At 47.6% G+C, this 14495-nt stretch overlaps 1 protein-coding gene and 1 long non-coding RNA gene across 5 annotated transcripts in view; one reads left to right on the forward strand and one right to left on the reverse strand.

The window, feature by feature from the left end:
• Positions 1–330: 330 nt before the first annotated feature.
• On the reverse strand, positions 331–13294 carry LOC123797447 (uncharacterized). 4 transcript variants are annotated; one of them, XR_006780949.2, is made up of 5 exons: positions 11199–12472; positions 7873–8031; positions 6596–7443; positions 3668–3778; positions 331–2984 (listed from the first exon to the last, which is right to left on the reverse strand). It is a non-coding gene; the product is annotated as an uncharacterized LOC123797447 (long non-coding RNA). The 4 variants fall into 4 exon arrangements; XR_015726144.1 differs by lacking the exon at positions 331–2984 and adding an exon at positions 13134–13294 and having other exon boundaries at positions 3349–3778; positions 11199–11288; XR_015726143.1 differs by lacking the exon at positions 331–2984 and adding an exon at positions 13134–13294 and having other exon boundaries at positions 3349–3778; positions 11199–11368.
• The window catches only part of PPP1R14C (protein phosphatase 1 regulatory inhibitor subunit 14C), an 83612-nt gene continuing 81779 nt past the window's right edge, over positions 12663–14495 (forward strand). Inside the window, exon 1 of the mRNA XM_045805345.2 lies at positions 12663–13129. Within this exon, the coding sequence (XP_045661301.2) occupies positions 12812–13129 (318 nt within the window). The 5' untranslated portion in view covers positions 12663–12811. The remainder of the gene's footprint in view (positions 13130–14495) is intronic.

Here is a 14495-nt window from a genome sequence, read left to right on the forward strand (position 1 = left end):
CCGATCTTTGCCTCTGTCATCCAAGGTCTTCTCTGTGTCTCTTCAGTCTTCCTCTGCGGGTGTCTGTGTCCCTGGGTCTCTTTTCCTCTTAGAAGGACACCAGGTATGTTGAATTGAAGGCCTACCTTACTTCAGTATGGCTTCATCCTAACTAATTACGTCTGCAATGATCCTTTGTCCAATAAAGTCACATTCTGAGGTTCTAGGGAGGACATGAATTTTGGGGAGTGGGGACACTATTCAGCTCAGTACAGGCTTGTTGCCTTGTGTCATTATCATACAGCCGGCTTATCCCAGTCAGTAGTTGCCACCTTGGTGCTGAAGGATGAGAGAGAGGGCTGGTGGAGGATGGGGGGTGGGAGATGGGTGAACAGGGGTGGGGGAGTTGGGAAGTCAGGGGGCAGGGAGGAGGTGAGGAATGGGAGGCATGTGGCATGGGAGAGCCTTGTGAGAAGCTCTGCCCATGAAGGGTTGTGATGGAGGGGGCGCTTGGAATATGCACCAGGAGGAGGTAGGGGACCCAGAAATCGGGAAGAGGGACACACATCACCCACTCACAGCCTGGCTCACAGCCTGGAACCCACCCACAACCACATGCCAGGATTAGCAACGGTAGATGGCCCAGCTGACCTCCCCATGTGTGGGGTCTGCCCTGTGGCCCAGCCCGACGGCTTGTACAGGACAGAACAGGGGATATGGCACAACAGATATGTTAGAGTCTCACCCTCTTTTCCTAAAAGACTCCACATTTCTTGGTTCACCAGAACCATGAATTTACCAGCATTTGTACTTTCTGAAATGGTGGCCGTGATTATAATCGCAGGTCTATGATATATACAGTGACAGTTCTGGAAGTACCTTGAGGCTTACCTTTATTCATTATGCTCTACAGCATTTCTGGGCTTTTCTATATGAAACCTGCAGAAGTGTTCAGACAGCCAAAGGGCATTTGTGGAATTTTTAATAATTTTCTCTCTCTGGGGGTTGGGCAGTTGGAGCAGAGGAGGTTAATGCCATTTAGGGTTTATTCTGAAGCTTTATTGCTTTGCTGTCTACATGGCGGGCATTATGCACACTTACTGCTTGGCTCATTTTCCGGGCTGTAGTGTTATTGCTATACCATGACATAGAACATTATAATTTGGTCTGTTTTTCAAACATTATATATGCAACATAGTGCGATGGATTTTTCTGTTATCTTAAATAAGAAAGCTAGAAAGAAATGCCATTCTCTACTTTTTCAACATGTTATGATTCCTAGGATCAATATGATTTTCTACACAAGGTTCTGACAGACCATACTCTGTAAGGTTGGTTGGTTTGTTTTTTGTTTTTGTTTTTTTTTTTAGTTAGGTAATTAGATTTTTTGGTGGTATGAGAGATTTACTTATTTATACAATCATATAATTATATCTAATCCCTTTATTATTCTATAATCAAGGTATTTTGTCTACCAATAAATATCTACTCTTTATATTTCAAAACAGTTGCGAAATTGCTTCACCAGTTTCAGATTGTACAGTGAAATTCACACTGTGACTGAATTGTGCATTTTTTAATGAAATTGACATACTTGATTAAGCACTTTTGGAGGGTTGATGATGATGATTCTGAGGTTTTTGTGGAACAAATTCCAGAGGAGAGTTAAGAGTGGGAAAGAACGGAAGAAGGCTGAGAAAGTTGTCACACATAAGATTGTCCCCAGATGGTCTGTGACAGTGGTCCTCAACCTAGCTGCCCAGGGGAGTCACCCAGGGAATTTTGAGCAGCACCAGCACCCAGTCCTGGCCTCCGTAGGCTTTGGCTTAATTGGTGTGGGGTGGGCCCAGCATCGGATCTGCCTCCCACCTGGCAGGGACCACGGAGCTGAAGAGCCAGCAGATGCTATTTATAATTGCTGATCTATCTCAGAGGTTATCATTTTTCAAAGCAGAGGAGGGGAAAGGAAAACTGCCTTCATCAGTGAAAACAGAACTTGGCTCCTCTAGACTTGGAAGTAGACTAGCAATCTTGGGAGGGGTGGGTTCATGCTCCTCTGAGGCTGACTGGCCCCCGAGAGTCTCTCACAATGACTCCAGGCTACACTGAGCCAAGGCTGAATGGAAGGAGAGGGGACGCTGTATGCCCACAATCCTATGGCCTTGCCCTAAACACAGCCCTGTCCTAACACCCCTGCATAGAACTGAGGGCAGACTGGGGACGTTCAAGTCAGATTTTATTATTAACTAGGCCAGCAGGTGCAAAATAAGATCCCAGCTCCACGTCCTATAAAACCTTAGGTTGGAAGTAGGAGTTACTTAACTTCTTGTAGCTTGATTTCCTTATCTTTCAAATGAACATGGCCATCAACGTTGCAAGGTAGATAATCATGTGGGATTGTGGGAAGTTTAATGAGATAGCATTTATAATAAAATGCCTGACGCCTAATAGATGCCAGTGACGAGCAGCTTTTGGTATTGTCAGACTCAAAATATTATCACCCTGGGTCGTCCGTTCCACATAAGACTAACTCAGGACCTGCTGGCCCTGTTGTGGGTCCACCTCCCCATGGAGGACACCATAAGCAGAGCAGAATTAGTTCTAGACATCTTTTCCAGTGTAATCACAAGGCCAAGGAAAAAGCTTTTTTCTCATCTCCCTGTGCAGTAGCTAGAAGAGTTCAGTTTCCAGAAGGACCTTCCAGATCTTGAGACAATTGACACTGGGAATGTCAAGCCCTTCCTGAATAACCACCCCCTGTCCACGGGGATGGGGCCCATGGTAACACAATGCAACATACAATACAGCACAATCAACACCGCATGATAATTCCCACAGTGATGAGAGACGCATATGGGAACAGGGATGCTGATTTCTAAAGCAAGGATTCTCACGCCATCCTCTACAGCAATGGTGTGCGAGCGCATCTTTCTCACGGTTTCTTTACCATTTATCCATCCATGGCCACTTAGGTTGTTTGCAGGTCTTGGTTATTGTAAATAACACTGTAATAAACATGGAGGTGCAGGTATTTTTAGTGTTTTTGTTTTCTTTGGATAAATACCCAGAAGTGAAGTTGCTGCATGTTATGGTAGCTCTATTTTTAATTTTTTGAGGAACCTCCATACTGTTCTCCACAGTGGCTGCACCAGTTTGCATTCCCCCCAACACTACGGGTTCCTGTTTCTCCACATCCTCACCAAAACTTAATATTTCTTGTCTTTCTGATATTCTCATTTTGACAGGTGGGAGGTGATACCTCCAGGTTTTGTTTTGAATTTCCCTGGATTAATGATGTTGAGCACCTTTTTAAGTACCAGCTGGCTATCTGTCTGTCTTCTTTGGAAAAATGTTCAGATTCTCTGCCCATTTTTTTTTTTTTTAAGATTTTATTTATTTATTTGACAGAGATAGAGACAGCCAGCGAGAGAGGGAACACAAGCAGGGGGCGTGGGAGAGGAAGAAGCAGGCTCATAGCAGAGGAGCCTGATGTGGGGCTCGATCCCATAACGCCGGGATCACGCCCTGAGCCGAAGGCAGACGCTTAACCGCTGTGCCACCCAGGCGCCCCCTCTGCCCATTTTTTAAATTGGATTTTTTCTTTCTTTTTTCTTTTTCTTTTGCCCTTGAGTTGTAGGAGCTCTTTATATATTTTGGATATATATCAGTTATCAGTTACATGACTTACATATATTTTCACCCACTCAGCAGGTTGCTTTTTCATTTTTTCATTTTGTTGATGATTTCCTTTGCTGTGCAGAAGCTCTGTAGTTTGATATGGTCCCACTATTTACTTTTGCTGTCAGATTAAAAAAAAACAAAAAACAATACATCACTAAGACCGATATCAAGGAATTTACTGCCTGTGTTTTCTTCTAGGAGTTTTATGGTGGCAGGTCTTACATTCAAGTCTTTAATCCATTTTGAGTTAATTTTTATGTATATAATGCAATGCTGGTCTAGTTTCATCCTTTTGCATGTGGCTGTCCAGTTTTCCCAGCACCGTTTATTGAAGAGAGCATGCTTTCCTCATTGTATTTTCTTGGCTATTTTGTGATAAACTAATTGACCATATATATGTGGATTTATTTCTGGGCTCTCTATTCTGTTCCATGGATCCGTGTGTCTGTTTTCATGCCAATACCATACTGCTTTAATTGCTTATAGCTTTGGACTCAGCTCGATTTTTGTCAAAGATTTCTAGAGGAGGAAATAAAACCAGCGTCTCATTCTCTCTAGCTAGAGGACAATGCCCAATTATTATTGCTATTATTATAGCTATTAAAGTTCATAAGCCGTTTGTAATTACAAAATGGCACAGTGCTTTGTCAGGCATGGTTCCTGACCTGATGCCGGCTGGTGACCTGTGTGTTTCTTTTTTTTTTTTTTTTTGAACCGAGGTTTTTGTGTTTTTTTTTTTTAAGATTTTATTTATTTATTCGACAGAGATAGAGACAGCCAGCGAGAGAGGGAACACAAGCAGGGGGAGTGGGAGAGGAAGAAGCAGGCTCATAGCGGAGGAGCCTGATGTGAGGCTCGATCCCATAATGCTGGGATCACGCCCTGAGCCGAAGGCAGACGCTTAACCGCTGTGCCACCCAGGCGCCCCTGACCTGTGTGTTTCTAGTCCGTGCCAAGGTACGTCCAGAACTCAAGAATGGGTGCTTCGAAAGTTTTAGAGACATTTGTCATTGTCGTAGGACCAGTGGTATAGCCCGGGGTCAGAGGGCGGGGGTTAGACCAGTCGGCGTGTTTTCAGACTTGCTAGGTGTGTTGAAGGCGGATCAAGCTACAGGTCAGCCGAGCGCCGCAGGACCACACCTCCGCCCACAATGCCCTGGGAAAGAACAGAATTGGTGGGGCCCCAGAGACGGCCTAAGGTGGTGACCTTCTGACCAGTTCTACTTTTACAGTTTGAAAACAACACCTGGGGGGAGACTCTGACCAGCTGATGGCAGAGTCGTGATAGGAGTAGAGTTGGAATGACAATTTGATTTTACACCTGATGGCTCAGCCATGTCTCACAACAGCCTCCAGCCAACCAGGTGCTCCAAAGCCGAGACTAAATGCTGCAGGAAGAGGTGACTCGAGATCCAGCTCGAGTGTAGGATCTTGGGAGGTCCGGGGGGCAACCTTTTCCCTCCACTTACTAGGGAAACCTAGTAAGAATCCTGGAGTGTCTCTGCTGGGGGGAGAAGTGTGACTTCCTATGACTTATAAGAACAGCCAGCACCAGACTGGGCCTGTACTGAGGAGTGATGAGATCTGCATTTTTGCATGTTTATATTGGACGATCAAGAAAAACACGTGTCGAGCCAGAAGTGGAGATTGTTTCACTCATGCACTATTTTGGAGTGCCCACCACGTTGTAAGCACTGTTGTTGGTCCTGGGACTACGGACCCCACTTGGTCACATACTTATCTTCAGGGGTTTATAATGTGGTGGGAGGGACAGCTGACCCAATAGAATCCTTCTGTCATCATATAATATATACTATTATGTAATATATATGTGATATATAAAATATAGTATCTTATATTATTATATATATAATTTTCAAGTGGTCATAAGAGGGAGGAAGAGAAATAAAGAGAGTAAGGGGTCAGAGGTTCAGAGAGAAGGCCTGTCTGAGGAGGTGACATTTGAGCAGAGATTTGATCACAGAAAGGCTTGATGGGTGATGTGTTGGATAGATGGTGGCCAAGGGGCAGACATGAGAGTGACACCTTGCCAGGAAAGTGGGGAGAGCTTAGTCAGGGAGGTGACTAACCCCAGTTGGGGGTGTGAGGGGTTAGGCTGGCGCCACGGGGAACTGGGAAGTGAGGTTGTAGGCACAGACAAAAGTAGACAGGGAGCGTTCTATATTTGGGAACCCCAGGCTATGTAAGGTATTGGGCAGAGTGAGGTGTGTGTGTCTGGGGGTGCGGTGGGGAGTATTTGAACAGATGCTGGGAAAGAAAGCAAGGAGAGCCTCATGGGCCATGTGAAGTTGTTTGGACTGTGGCCTGAAGGGAACGGGGAATATGGAAGCATATGATATGATCACATTTGCTTTAGAAAGCTCTCTGTGCAGGGCCCCGGGGTGGCTCAGTTGGTTAAGCATCTGCCTTCGGCTTGGGTCATGATCTTGGGGTCCTGGGATCGAGCCCCACTTCGGGCTCCCTGCTCCATGGGAAGCCTGCTTCTCCCTCTTCCTCTGCCTCTTTCTCTCTCTGTTTCTCATGAATAAATAAATAAAATATTAAAAAAAAAAGAAAGCTCTCTGTGGGAGCAACAGGAAGAATGGGTGGAAGGCAGGGTGTGGAGGGAGGCAAAGCGAGGAGACCACAGGAGAAACCCAGGCGAGAGTGTGTGCACAGAGAGGGGGGGCAGATCGGACCCAGACACGCATGGGGTCATTAGGGTTTGCTTATTCATGGGCTGGACACAGTGGGTAAGACCAAGAATTTGTAGGTGTAACAATGGTATTACACAGTCCCTCCAGAAGGAAAACCGGAAGTGAAGTAGGCTCAGCTGCGGAAGCTGGTGTTTTGGTTTGAATTTGTTAATTTGGGGTGACTACAAGACATCGAGGTGCAGGTCCCAACTGAGTAAGCAGTTGAGTTACATGCTTACCTTCCTTTATTGGGATTTGCCAGTGGGGATGATAACTGAATCACGCTATAGGGTGAGCTGCAACAGGAAGCCTGTGGGGATGATTTCCCACTGCTTGCTTCACATCCCTGAAGTCAAGATGTGCCTGTGGCCATAATTTCTCGGGGATATTGTTGGAACAATAGTGAGTCAGTCCTCTCCGCCATGTTTATGGCACGTTATGTTCACACGTAACAGCATGCACTGTCTTAGGTGCTTTCTTTCCAGTGACTCATTTTCCCTCAGAATAACCTTTTGGACAAGCACTGGAGACGTGATCATTTTCTAGATGGAGACAGGAAGGCACAGAGAGGTAAAATGACTTGCCAAGGTCACACAGTGCCTAAGTGGCAGAGGCCAGATTCAGTCCAGGCGGTTGGGATGCAGGGCTTGTGCTGCTAACCACCACAACACGCTTGTCCTCAAACTGGAGGGTCTACCAATCCCCAGCGTCCTCCTGATCTTTATCCTCCAGGCCTTTCACCATTTCCTGCAGGAGGAGCATGGAGGTCTGGCAAAAGGTCTAGCTTCACTTCCAGAATAGTTTTCCTCTTTAGTTCTTCTGTGGCACCTTTGGGACGATCACACACAGGCCCGAGGTCAGCCATTTTGGGTTGAAGTTGTTTACCAGAGCACTTGATAACCTCATCATGGCAGAAGGAGAGTGCCAGGGGAAGAAACAAGCAGCCCGCAGTGTGCCATGAAGACTGAGCAGAGCCAGGATCTGTTCTCGTAGGCACAGCTCTGGCTGACGGCAGCTCTTCCCAAACTCTGGACTGCAACCCTTCAGTGGGCTGGGAAATCCGTTCAGTAGATTGTAACCAGCATTCCTACCAAATAATGAAACAGAACAGAATAGACTAGGACACGTAGGAGGGTGTATCACGTGTAATATGGGCAAGTTACGTGTGTGGATATATATTTGGGTGATGACATAAATGTACTTCTTTTTTTTTTTTCCCAAAGATTTTATTTATTTATTCGACAGAGATAGAGACAGCCAGTGAGAGAGAGAACACAAGCAGGGGGAGTGGGAAAGGAAGAAGCAGGCTCATAGCGGAAGAGCCTGATGTGGGGCTCGATCCCATAACACCGGGATCACGCCCTGAGCCGAAGGCAGACGCTTAACCGCTGTGCCACCCAGGCGCCCCCATAAATGTACTTCTTATTGCATGTCTGGAACGTGCGGAGCCAGAGCGCCCTTCACTGTGCGGCCCGTGGCCAAAAACATACTCACTGTGCTACTACGGCCCCCTTACCTGTGGTTTCTGTGAGCCAGGGTCAGCCTCGGTCCCGAAGTGGATGATCTTCCGTCTGACATGTCAGAAGGTCGACAGCAGCCTGATGAAGGCGACATCGTTCCCCTCGTGTCATCTCATCACACAGGCATTTGATCATCTCACATCATCACAGGAAGGCTGAGCGCGGTACAAATAAGATACTTTGAGACCGAGACACCACATTCACACAGCTTTTCTTCCAGTATATTGTTATAATTGTTCTATTTCATTGTTAGTTATTGTTGCTAATCTCTTACTATGCCTAATTTATAAAGTAAACTTTATCACAAGTATGTGTGTATAGAAAAAAACATAGTAAATATAGGGTTTGGTACTCTCTGCAGTTTCAGGGGCCCACAGGGGTCTGAGAACGTATCCCCTGGGATAAGGGGGGACTACTGTATTTTCTTCTCTAATGAACTGATAGAGGCATACATCTGCGTACTTTAATTATAAACATAGGGGCATAGTGCATTGGTGCTAAGTGTGGAATTCCTGCAGATCTGAAGCTTGGACCAGAAACTGCTCCGGCTTATGATCTGGGGAGTTGGTGGCAGGTGGATGGTAGGTTGTCAAAATGGAAGCTTTAGCAGGAGACAAAATCACCTGGAGAGTGTGTGAAGGAGCAAAGAGAAGAGGGTAGAATTTGGGGAACCATTAACCTTTAAGGCAGGGATACTGGAAAAGGAGCTCACCAGACCTGGACAAAGAGGTGGGAGGGAAACCAGGAGGGTGTTGGCAGGGGAGCCAAGAGAGGAGAGAGTCTGAAAAGCAAGGAGAGGTTCAAGATTGTCAAATGTGGCAGGAGGTCAAGTTAGGTAAGAGTGGGAAGGCACACACTGAATTGAGCAACATGGAGTTCCCTGGAGACCTGGGCTGGTGCCTTCAGTCCAGTGGAGACAGCTGAACTGTGGGGGACTGAATGGTGACTGGGGAAGACAGACACAGGCGGGAATGGGCAGCTCTTCCAACATGTTTGGCAATGAAATGAGGAGGGCAAGAAGGTATCGGCCAGATGGGGGATAACGGGTTCCTCCAGAAACAGATTTGGCCCTCATGTTACAGAAAGACAAAATATTTACAAGCTAGGCTTATAGGAAGGTGTGGGATATTTAGTCTCTGTTAAAAGGGATGAGGTAAAGCTATGGATTCCCACCCCCTACCCCCTTCCTCTCTGAACCGTAGGGTAAGGATTTCTGGTAATTGTGGAGACAAAATTTAAGAATGGTGACAATGACTGCTGTTACTCTGGTTATTTATACAAGCAATGGCTAAGTTTATTTTGGAATTATGATTCCAAATTGTAATGGACAATACAATCAAAATCCTAGAGTTAGGGGGAGGAAAAGAAAAAGAGCATGAAACAGTAGCCAAAAGAAAAATGACATTGACAGGCTATCGACATTAGTGCTATCACTGCATAAGGAATAAGGAAATAATGGACCGTTTTCTGAAAACAGAAAATGCCACAGGTAACTGATAGAATCCAATGGGACAGATTAAATTTCTTCTACTTTTATGATGAAAACCAGATTTCAAATTACTTTTGATTTGTCTTTTGGTTTTACCACATGCTTGAGAGAATTCGGATGTAGGCGCCTTATCACTGACATTTACTAGTCAAGATAAGAATTCTCTGTTCAGGATCCTGGGCCTTGGGGACTGTCATTATCACAGCCTCAAGGTAGATTACGAGATGTTGCATAATTATTGCGACACCTAGTCTGTAAGGAGTAAGGAAATCTGCATCTGAGTATAAATATTTGTATTTAATCTTTGTTTCCCTGGGGGAGTGAAGAAAGCTGGGACCCCTGACTAAGTCACCTTATTGAACAAACTTTAGGCATAAAGATCGTTTTCAGAGATGAAGGAACTATGTATAATTCCTAAAAGAAACTTTCTCCAAATCAGAGAGCAATTTAAGAAAATGCAAAGCTATGAAGAAAGGATATTGACGAATCTTCCTTAGGTTGCTTTCACAGCAGGGAGTAATTGCCTTAAGGTAAAAGCTCATCTCTTGTGTTTGAGAAAATTCTCAGACCATTCAAGTCACTAAAAGCCATCCACTGTTTTTGATTAACCAGCATGTGAAGAATCTTGCCTAAATGGGTTAGAAAGTCTTTGCCTTGAACAAAAATGTATAGTCTTGAAGATGAGAAATATTGCTGGTTTTGCTGAATTTAGACATCTATGGAAAGGGTCTCTGGCCTGAGAATAAACCCCTTATTCCCAAATATTTTAAAACATGGAATTAAAGTGTGTGTGTGTGTGTGTGTGTGTGTGTGTGTGCGCGTCTGCGTGTGTCTGTGTGTGTCCGTGTGGCGGGGAGTTCACTTTAAGTGTAATCAGGTCCTGGGTGGAGCAAGTGGGTTTACAGGAAAAAGAACTTTTGTGTTAGTTCAACTCCTAATTGTAAGTCAGGGTGACTCATTTGGACAACTGAAGGTTGATGTATGTGAGGAAAGAGACTGACTGACTCCTCACTGGCATTTTTTCTACAAGTGAAGATGCCTAAAACCCTAAGTTTCTTCTTAAATGTCTCTTAGTACCTGTCATTTTTGAAGTTGGAAGTGAAAACTGAGTTTTAAGCACAAAGGATAAAAGGATCCTACACAGTGAAAAAAAATTGACACAAGAATTTCTCAGAAAGAACTTAGTGAATTTTTATAAATTCTTTGAAGTTGTTCTTGAATGACTGAATTCATTGTCCAAAGACTCAAAGGAGTTGGAATTGGTTGGAATTTTCCACTCTTTGCCATAGTCCTGGATCACAGGCACAATTTTTCAAAATATTGGTAGAGCCAGGTCTTAGTGCCAGAATGAGGGAGAGATTTTATATAGTTTCTCCTTCATTAACTATAATTTTAGCTGTTTTTGTTTTGATTGAAATTCTCCTCGTTGGTTCGGTTGGTTAGAGCGGGTACTAGCTAACTTGGACCAGTGCCAGATGGCTGGAGACAAGCTTCTTCTGACATTGATCACCACTGCCTTCCATTCTCTTCCTCCTGGCCAACAGAGGTACTCACCCTCTTGGCTATGTGTTCAGGGTTTTTGAACAACCTCTGATCCCCCAGGCAGGTGGGGGTGGAGGTGAGGTGTTAAACAGTCATCAATCTCTAGGGGCCAATCATGGTAGTTCTATCTCCTTTGTCTGGGAAAAGTTGGGTGGGGAACCTACCTTGAGGACAGTTGGCCTCTTCCATGGGGCAGAGAGGTTCCAGCCTTGACCCCCTCTAATTGCGATAGGACCCCAGGGCTCCCACACCAACCATCCCATTTTGTACAATCCCCCACTAGATTCTTACCTTTCACTCTTCAGGGCCTGCCCTGTCCTGATGATGAGCTTCAGGCATGGAACTCCTTGGGAAAATCCCTCCTCAGGCTCTTGGTGAAAACTTCAAAGGGAAGGAACAAAGCTGATCATAAATCTGGGAAGAGCAGACCTGCACACAGGTGGATTGCAGAGCTGGAAAAGCTGGGGAGAAAGTTGCTGGTTACTTCTTTTATTTCCCTTTACAGCTGTTGGTCTAGAATCCCACACAGGGATGCCCTAGAAAATATTCAGAAGGAATCAGGTTTATCTACTTTCCTTCCGAGAAACTTTTTGGAGTAATTGCTGGTAAACTTCACCAGCTTTTTCAAAAAGTTCATAAAAGCTGCTCTCTGTGTTGGAGTATCTTTGCGGTTTCTCTCAGTTGCCTGAACAGAAATGTAATGTTATGTACAAGAGACATAGAGTAGTGTCTCCCTATAATTTTACACACATACACATGCAGTTTTCTGTTTATGATTTCCCTCCCCATCTCTTTGCCCTAAACCTTATAATAAGCTCATTCATTTGTAACTCTACTTGGCTGCCTGATGTTTTGAGAGTGGAATTAGTGCAATTGCTTTCCCTGGTAAAAAGAGGTAGCTTGGCAGTGGTATTGAGAGAGAGGAAAGCTGACTAGCCAGGGAATGCAATACTAGAAATGTAAGACCAGTAAACAGCATTGACTCCTTTAGAGAAATGTTTGCTGTCTGGATGTCCCCAGCCTCTTAGCCAAGCGATGGATCAAGCCTTCAGCCCTTTAGATACAAAGATATATGAATGCTCAGCCTGCGAATAAACTGACACTTTGTAAGGAGAGAAAAACTGGTCTGAAGAGAATTTCTCAGGCGCTTTGATTGTCTGATTGCACAAACATCGCCTCGTCAATTTTTCTCACAATCTCAGAGAGGAAGTGGCATGAATAGGAATGTGTTTGGAGCTGAGGGTGGGGACAAGAGGGAGAGAGACGCTTCCCCACCATCCCAAGAGGCGGGAGGGCAAAGAAAACCTTCACGAGGAACCTGCGGCTAGGTGCCTCCCCGCGTCCCTCTCCGGGCGGTCCCCTGCCCCCGGGGCGGCGCCGGGCCGAGGCCGTTGGAGGCGGCGGGTTTCGTGAGCTCGGGCACTGCTGGGGGCGAAAAGCGCAATTCCGCGTCTCCGGGAGGAGAGGACACGGTCACCCGCGCGGAGGACCATCTCTGGCAGCAGATCCAAGCCGGTCCTCTCCGGTGTCTACGAACAGGCGGCCGCGCGCGCCTACGCGCACACACTCCCGCCTCCGCGCGCAACTCCCAAGCCCCGGGCCCTGTGCTTGCCAGGCGCCAGATCCGCCTCCCGGGGCTGGGCCGGGAGGGTCCTCGGCGGCGTCTTTAAGGCTGCGGTCCCCGCCCCTCCCTCTTCCCCGCCCTCCCCCTCCCGTCCTCCTCGGTGCCGCCGCGGCTCCTCCCGACCTCCCCTCAAGCCGGGCTGCCGGGCGTGCGCGGCGCGCGGAGCAGGTGCGGGCGAGCCCCTCGCATGCCGCTGCCCGGCCGGAGGTGGTAGCGGCGCCGGGCGCGCTCCGCCCGCCCCTCCTCCGGGCCGCACTCGGGCTTCGGCGCGCGCGGGGACATGTCGGTGGCGACGGGCAGCAGCGAGGCGGCCGGTGGGGCCGGCGGCGGCGGCGGCGCGCGGGTTTTCTTCCAGAGTCCCCGGGGCGGCGCCGGCGGCAGCCCGGGCTCGAGCAGTGGCTCAGGCTCCTCCCGGGAGGACTCGGCGCTGGTGGCCACGGCGGCCGCTGCGGGGCAGGTTCAGCAACAGCAGCAGCAGCAGCAGCGGCGCCACCAGCAGGGAAAAGTGACAGTGAAATACGATCGCAAGGAGCTTCGGAAGCGGCTTGTGCTGGAGGAGTGGATCGTGGAGCAGCTGGGTCAGCTGTATGGCTGCGAGGTACCTGAGCGCTGGGCCGGGAGGGTCGGGGGCCTCCCTCGCCCCACTGTGCCCGCACAGGAATTCTCCAGGGCTCCAGCTCTCGGGTGCGCACAGCCCTGACTCCTGGGGACCCAGTGCTGGGAGCGAGGCGCAGGGCGTTCTCTCTCCTGGGTGCCCTCTGGCGCCGGGGCGCGACAGTTGGGACGCCCCTGTCTGGGTCCAGATGCCGGGTGCCCGCAGGGCTGCGGGCCCGCCTTGATGGCAGTGGGGAGGGTTGGGTTTTGCTAAGCACATTGCTTTTCTCGGAGCCCGGGGCGCTTCTAGGCTCCAGCTCCATCTACACGCAGCGGGGCTCAGAAGGGCTCACCCCAGTTGCGCCTAACCCAAAAGGAACAGTGCTCACTGCTGAGATCCTGGCAATCCCGATTTCTATGCAGAGGGAGCAGGGAAGGGACCTGAAAGCTGCTTAACGGAGAGGAGAGGTTCTGGGGATCTCAGAGGACCCCTCGGTTCCTGAAATTCTACATCAAGATCATGAGATGAACGCTTTCCCTTTTGCAGCCGGCCCCGACGCGCGTCCCCATAATTCATCCTTGCATTTACCCAGGCTGCACACGTTGGGCTTTGTTGAAGCAGCTTTTTTTTTTCCCCCACTAGCCGAGCTCGGGTACGCCCGTGGATGGGCGCAGAGTGAGAGCCTTTGGCAACCTGGAAAGGTGCCTGGGTGAAAGGAACGTAGCTGGGCGGGTGGTGTGCAGGATGCCCGGAATCCACCAGCTTCCCCTCCGCCACGACACTGTGACTTCCCACGGTTCAGCGGCTAAGGTTCACACACAAGTCCGACGGCCGTGTAGATGCTTGATGTTAGGAGAAATATTTAGAATAAGCGGTTACAAACGTCTGCTAGAAGAATGAAGCCAAAATGATTCCCCACGAGAGTCTTTAATAACAGCGATTCTGAATGAAGTATTGTACTTCTCTTAAGGGCGTGGAGTTTGGGAAGGGTGGGAGAATTGAGAGAATGAATAATTAAGGATACGGCTTCGAAGTTAAAGCAGGTTTGTGTCCATACAGCTGTTAACGCTGTTAGCAAAAATGAAAGCCAGATGAACTCATTGGCTTTTCTCCTGGTTTGGGGTATTCTGTTTTTCACACATTTTATGGCCTATTGTGAACACATCCTTTCCTTAACATTCTCATCGCAGGAGTCAACAGCATCCTCATTAGGGACTACTGATGAATGATTAGGATATAATGAAGCTGGACTATATGACTAATGGGCTTGTAAAAATATATTGTTTCTCCAGCCTGGCTCTTACGAAAAGCCATTTTAATTGCATAAAGAAAAACTGGCCAACATAGGAAGTGTTCCTGGGATTTTTTT

The sequence above is a fragment of the Ursus americanus genome, chromosome 11 (assembly GCF_024610735.1).
Source record: "Ursus americanus isolate L20-20 chromosome 11, mUrsAme1.1.p, whole genome shotgun sequence".
In the NCBI taxonomy this organism is placed as follows: Eukaryota; Metazoa; Chordata; class Mammalia; order Carnivora; family Ursidae; genus Ursus; species Ursus americanus.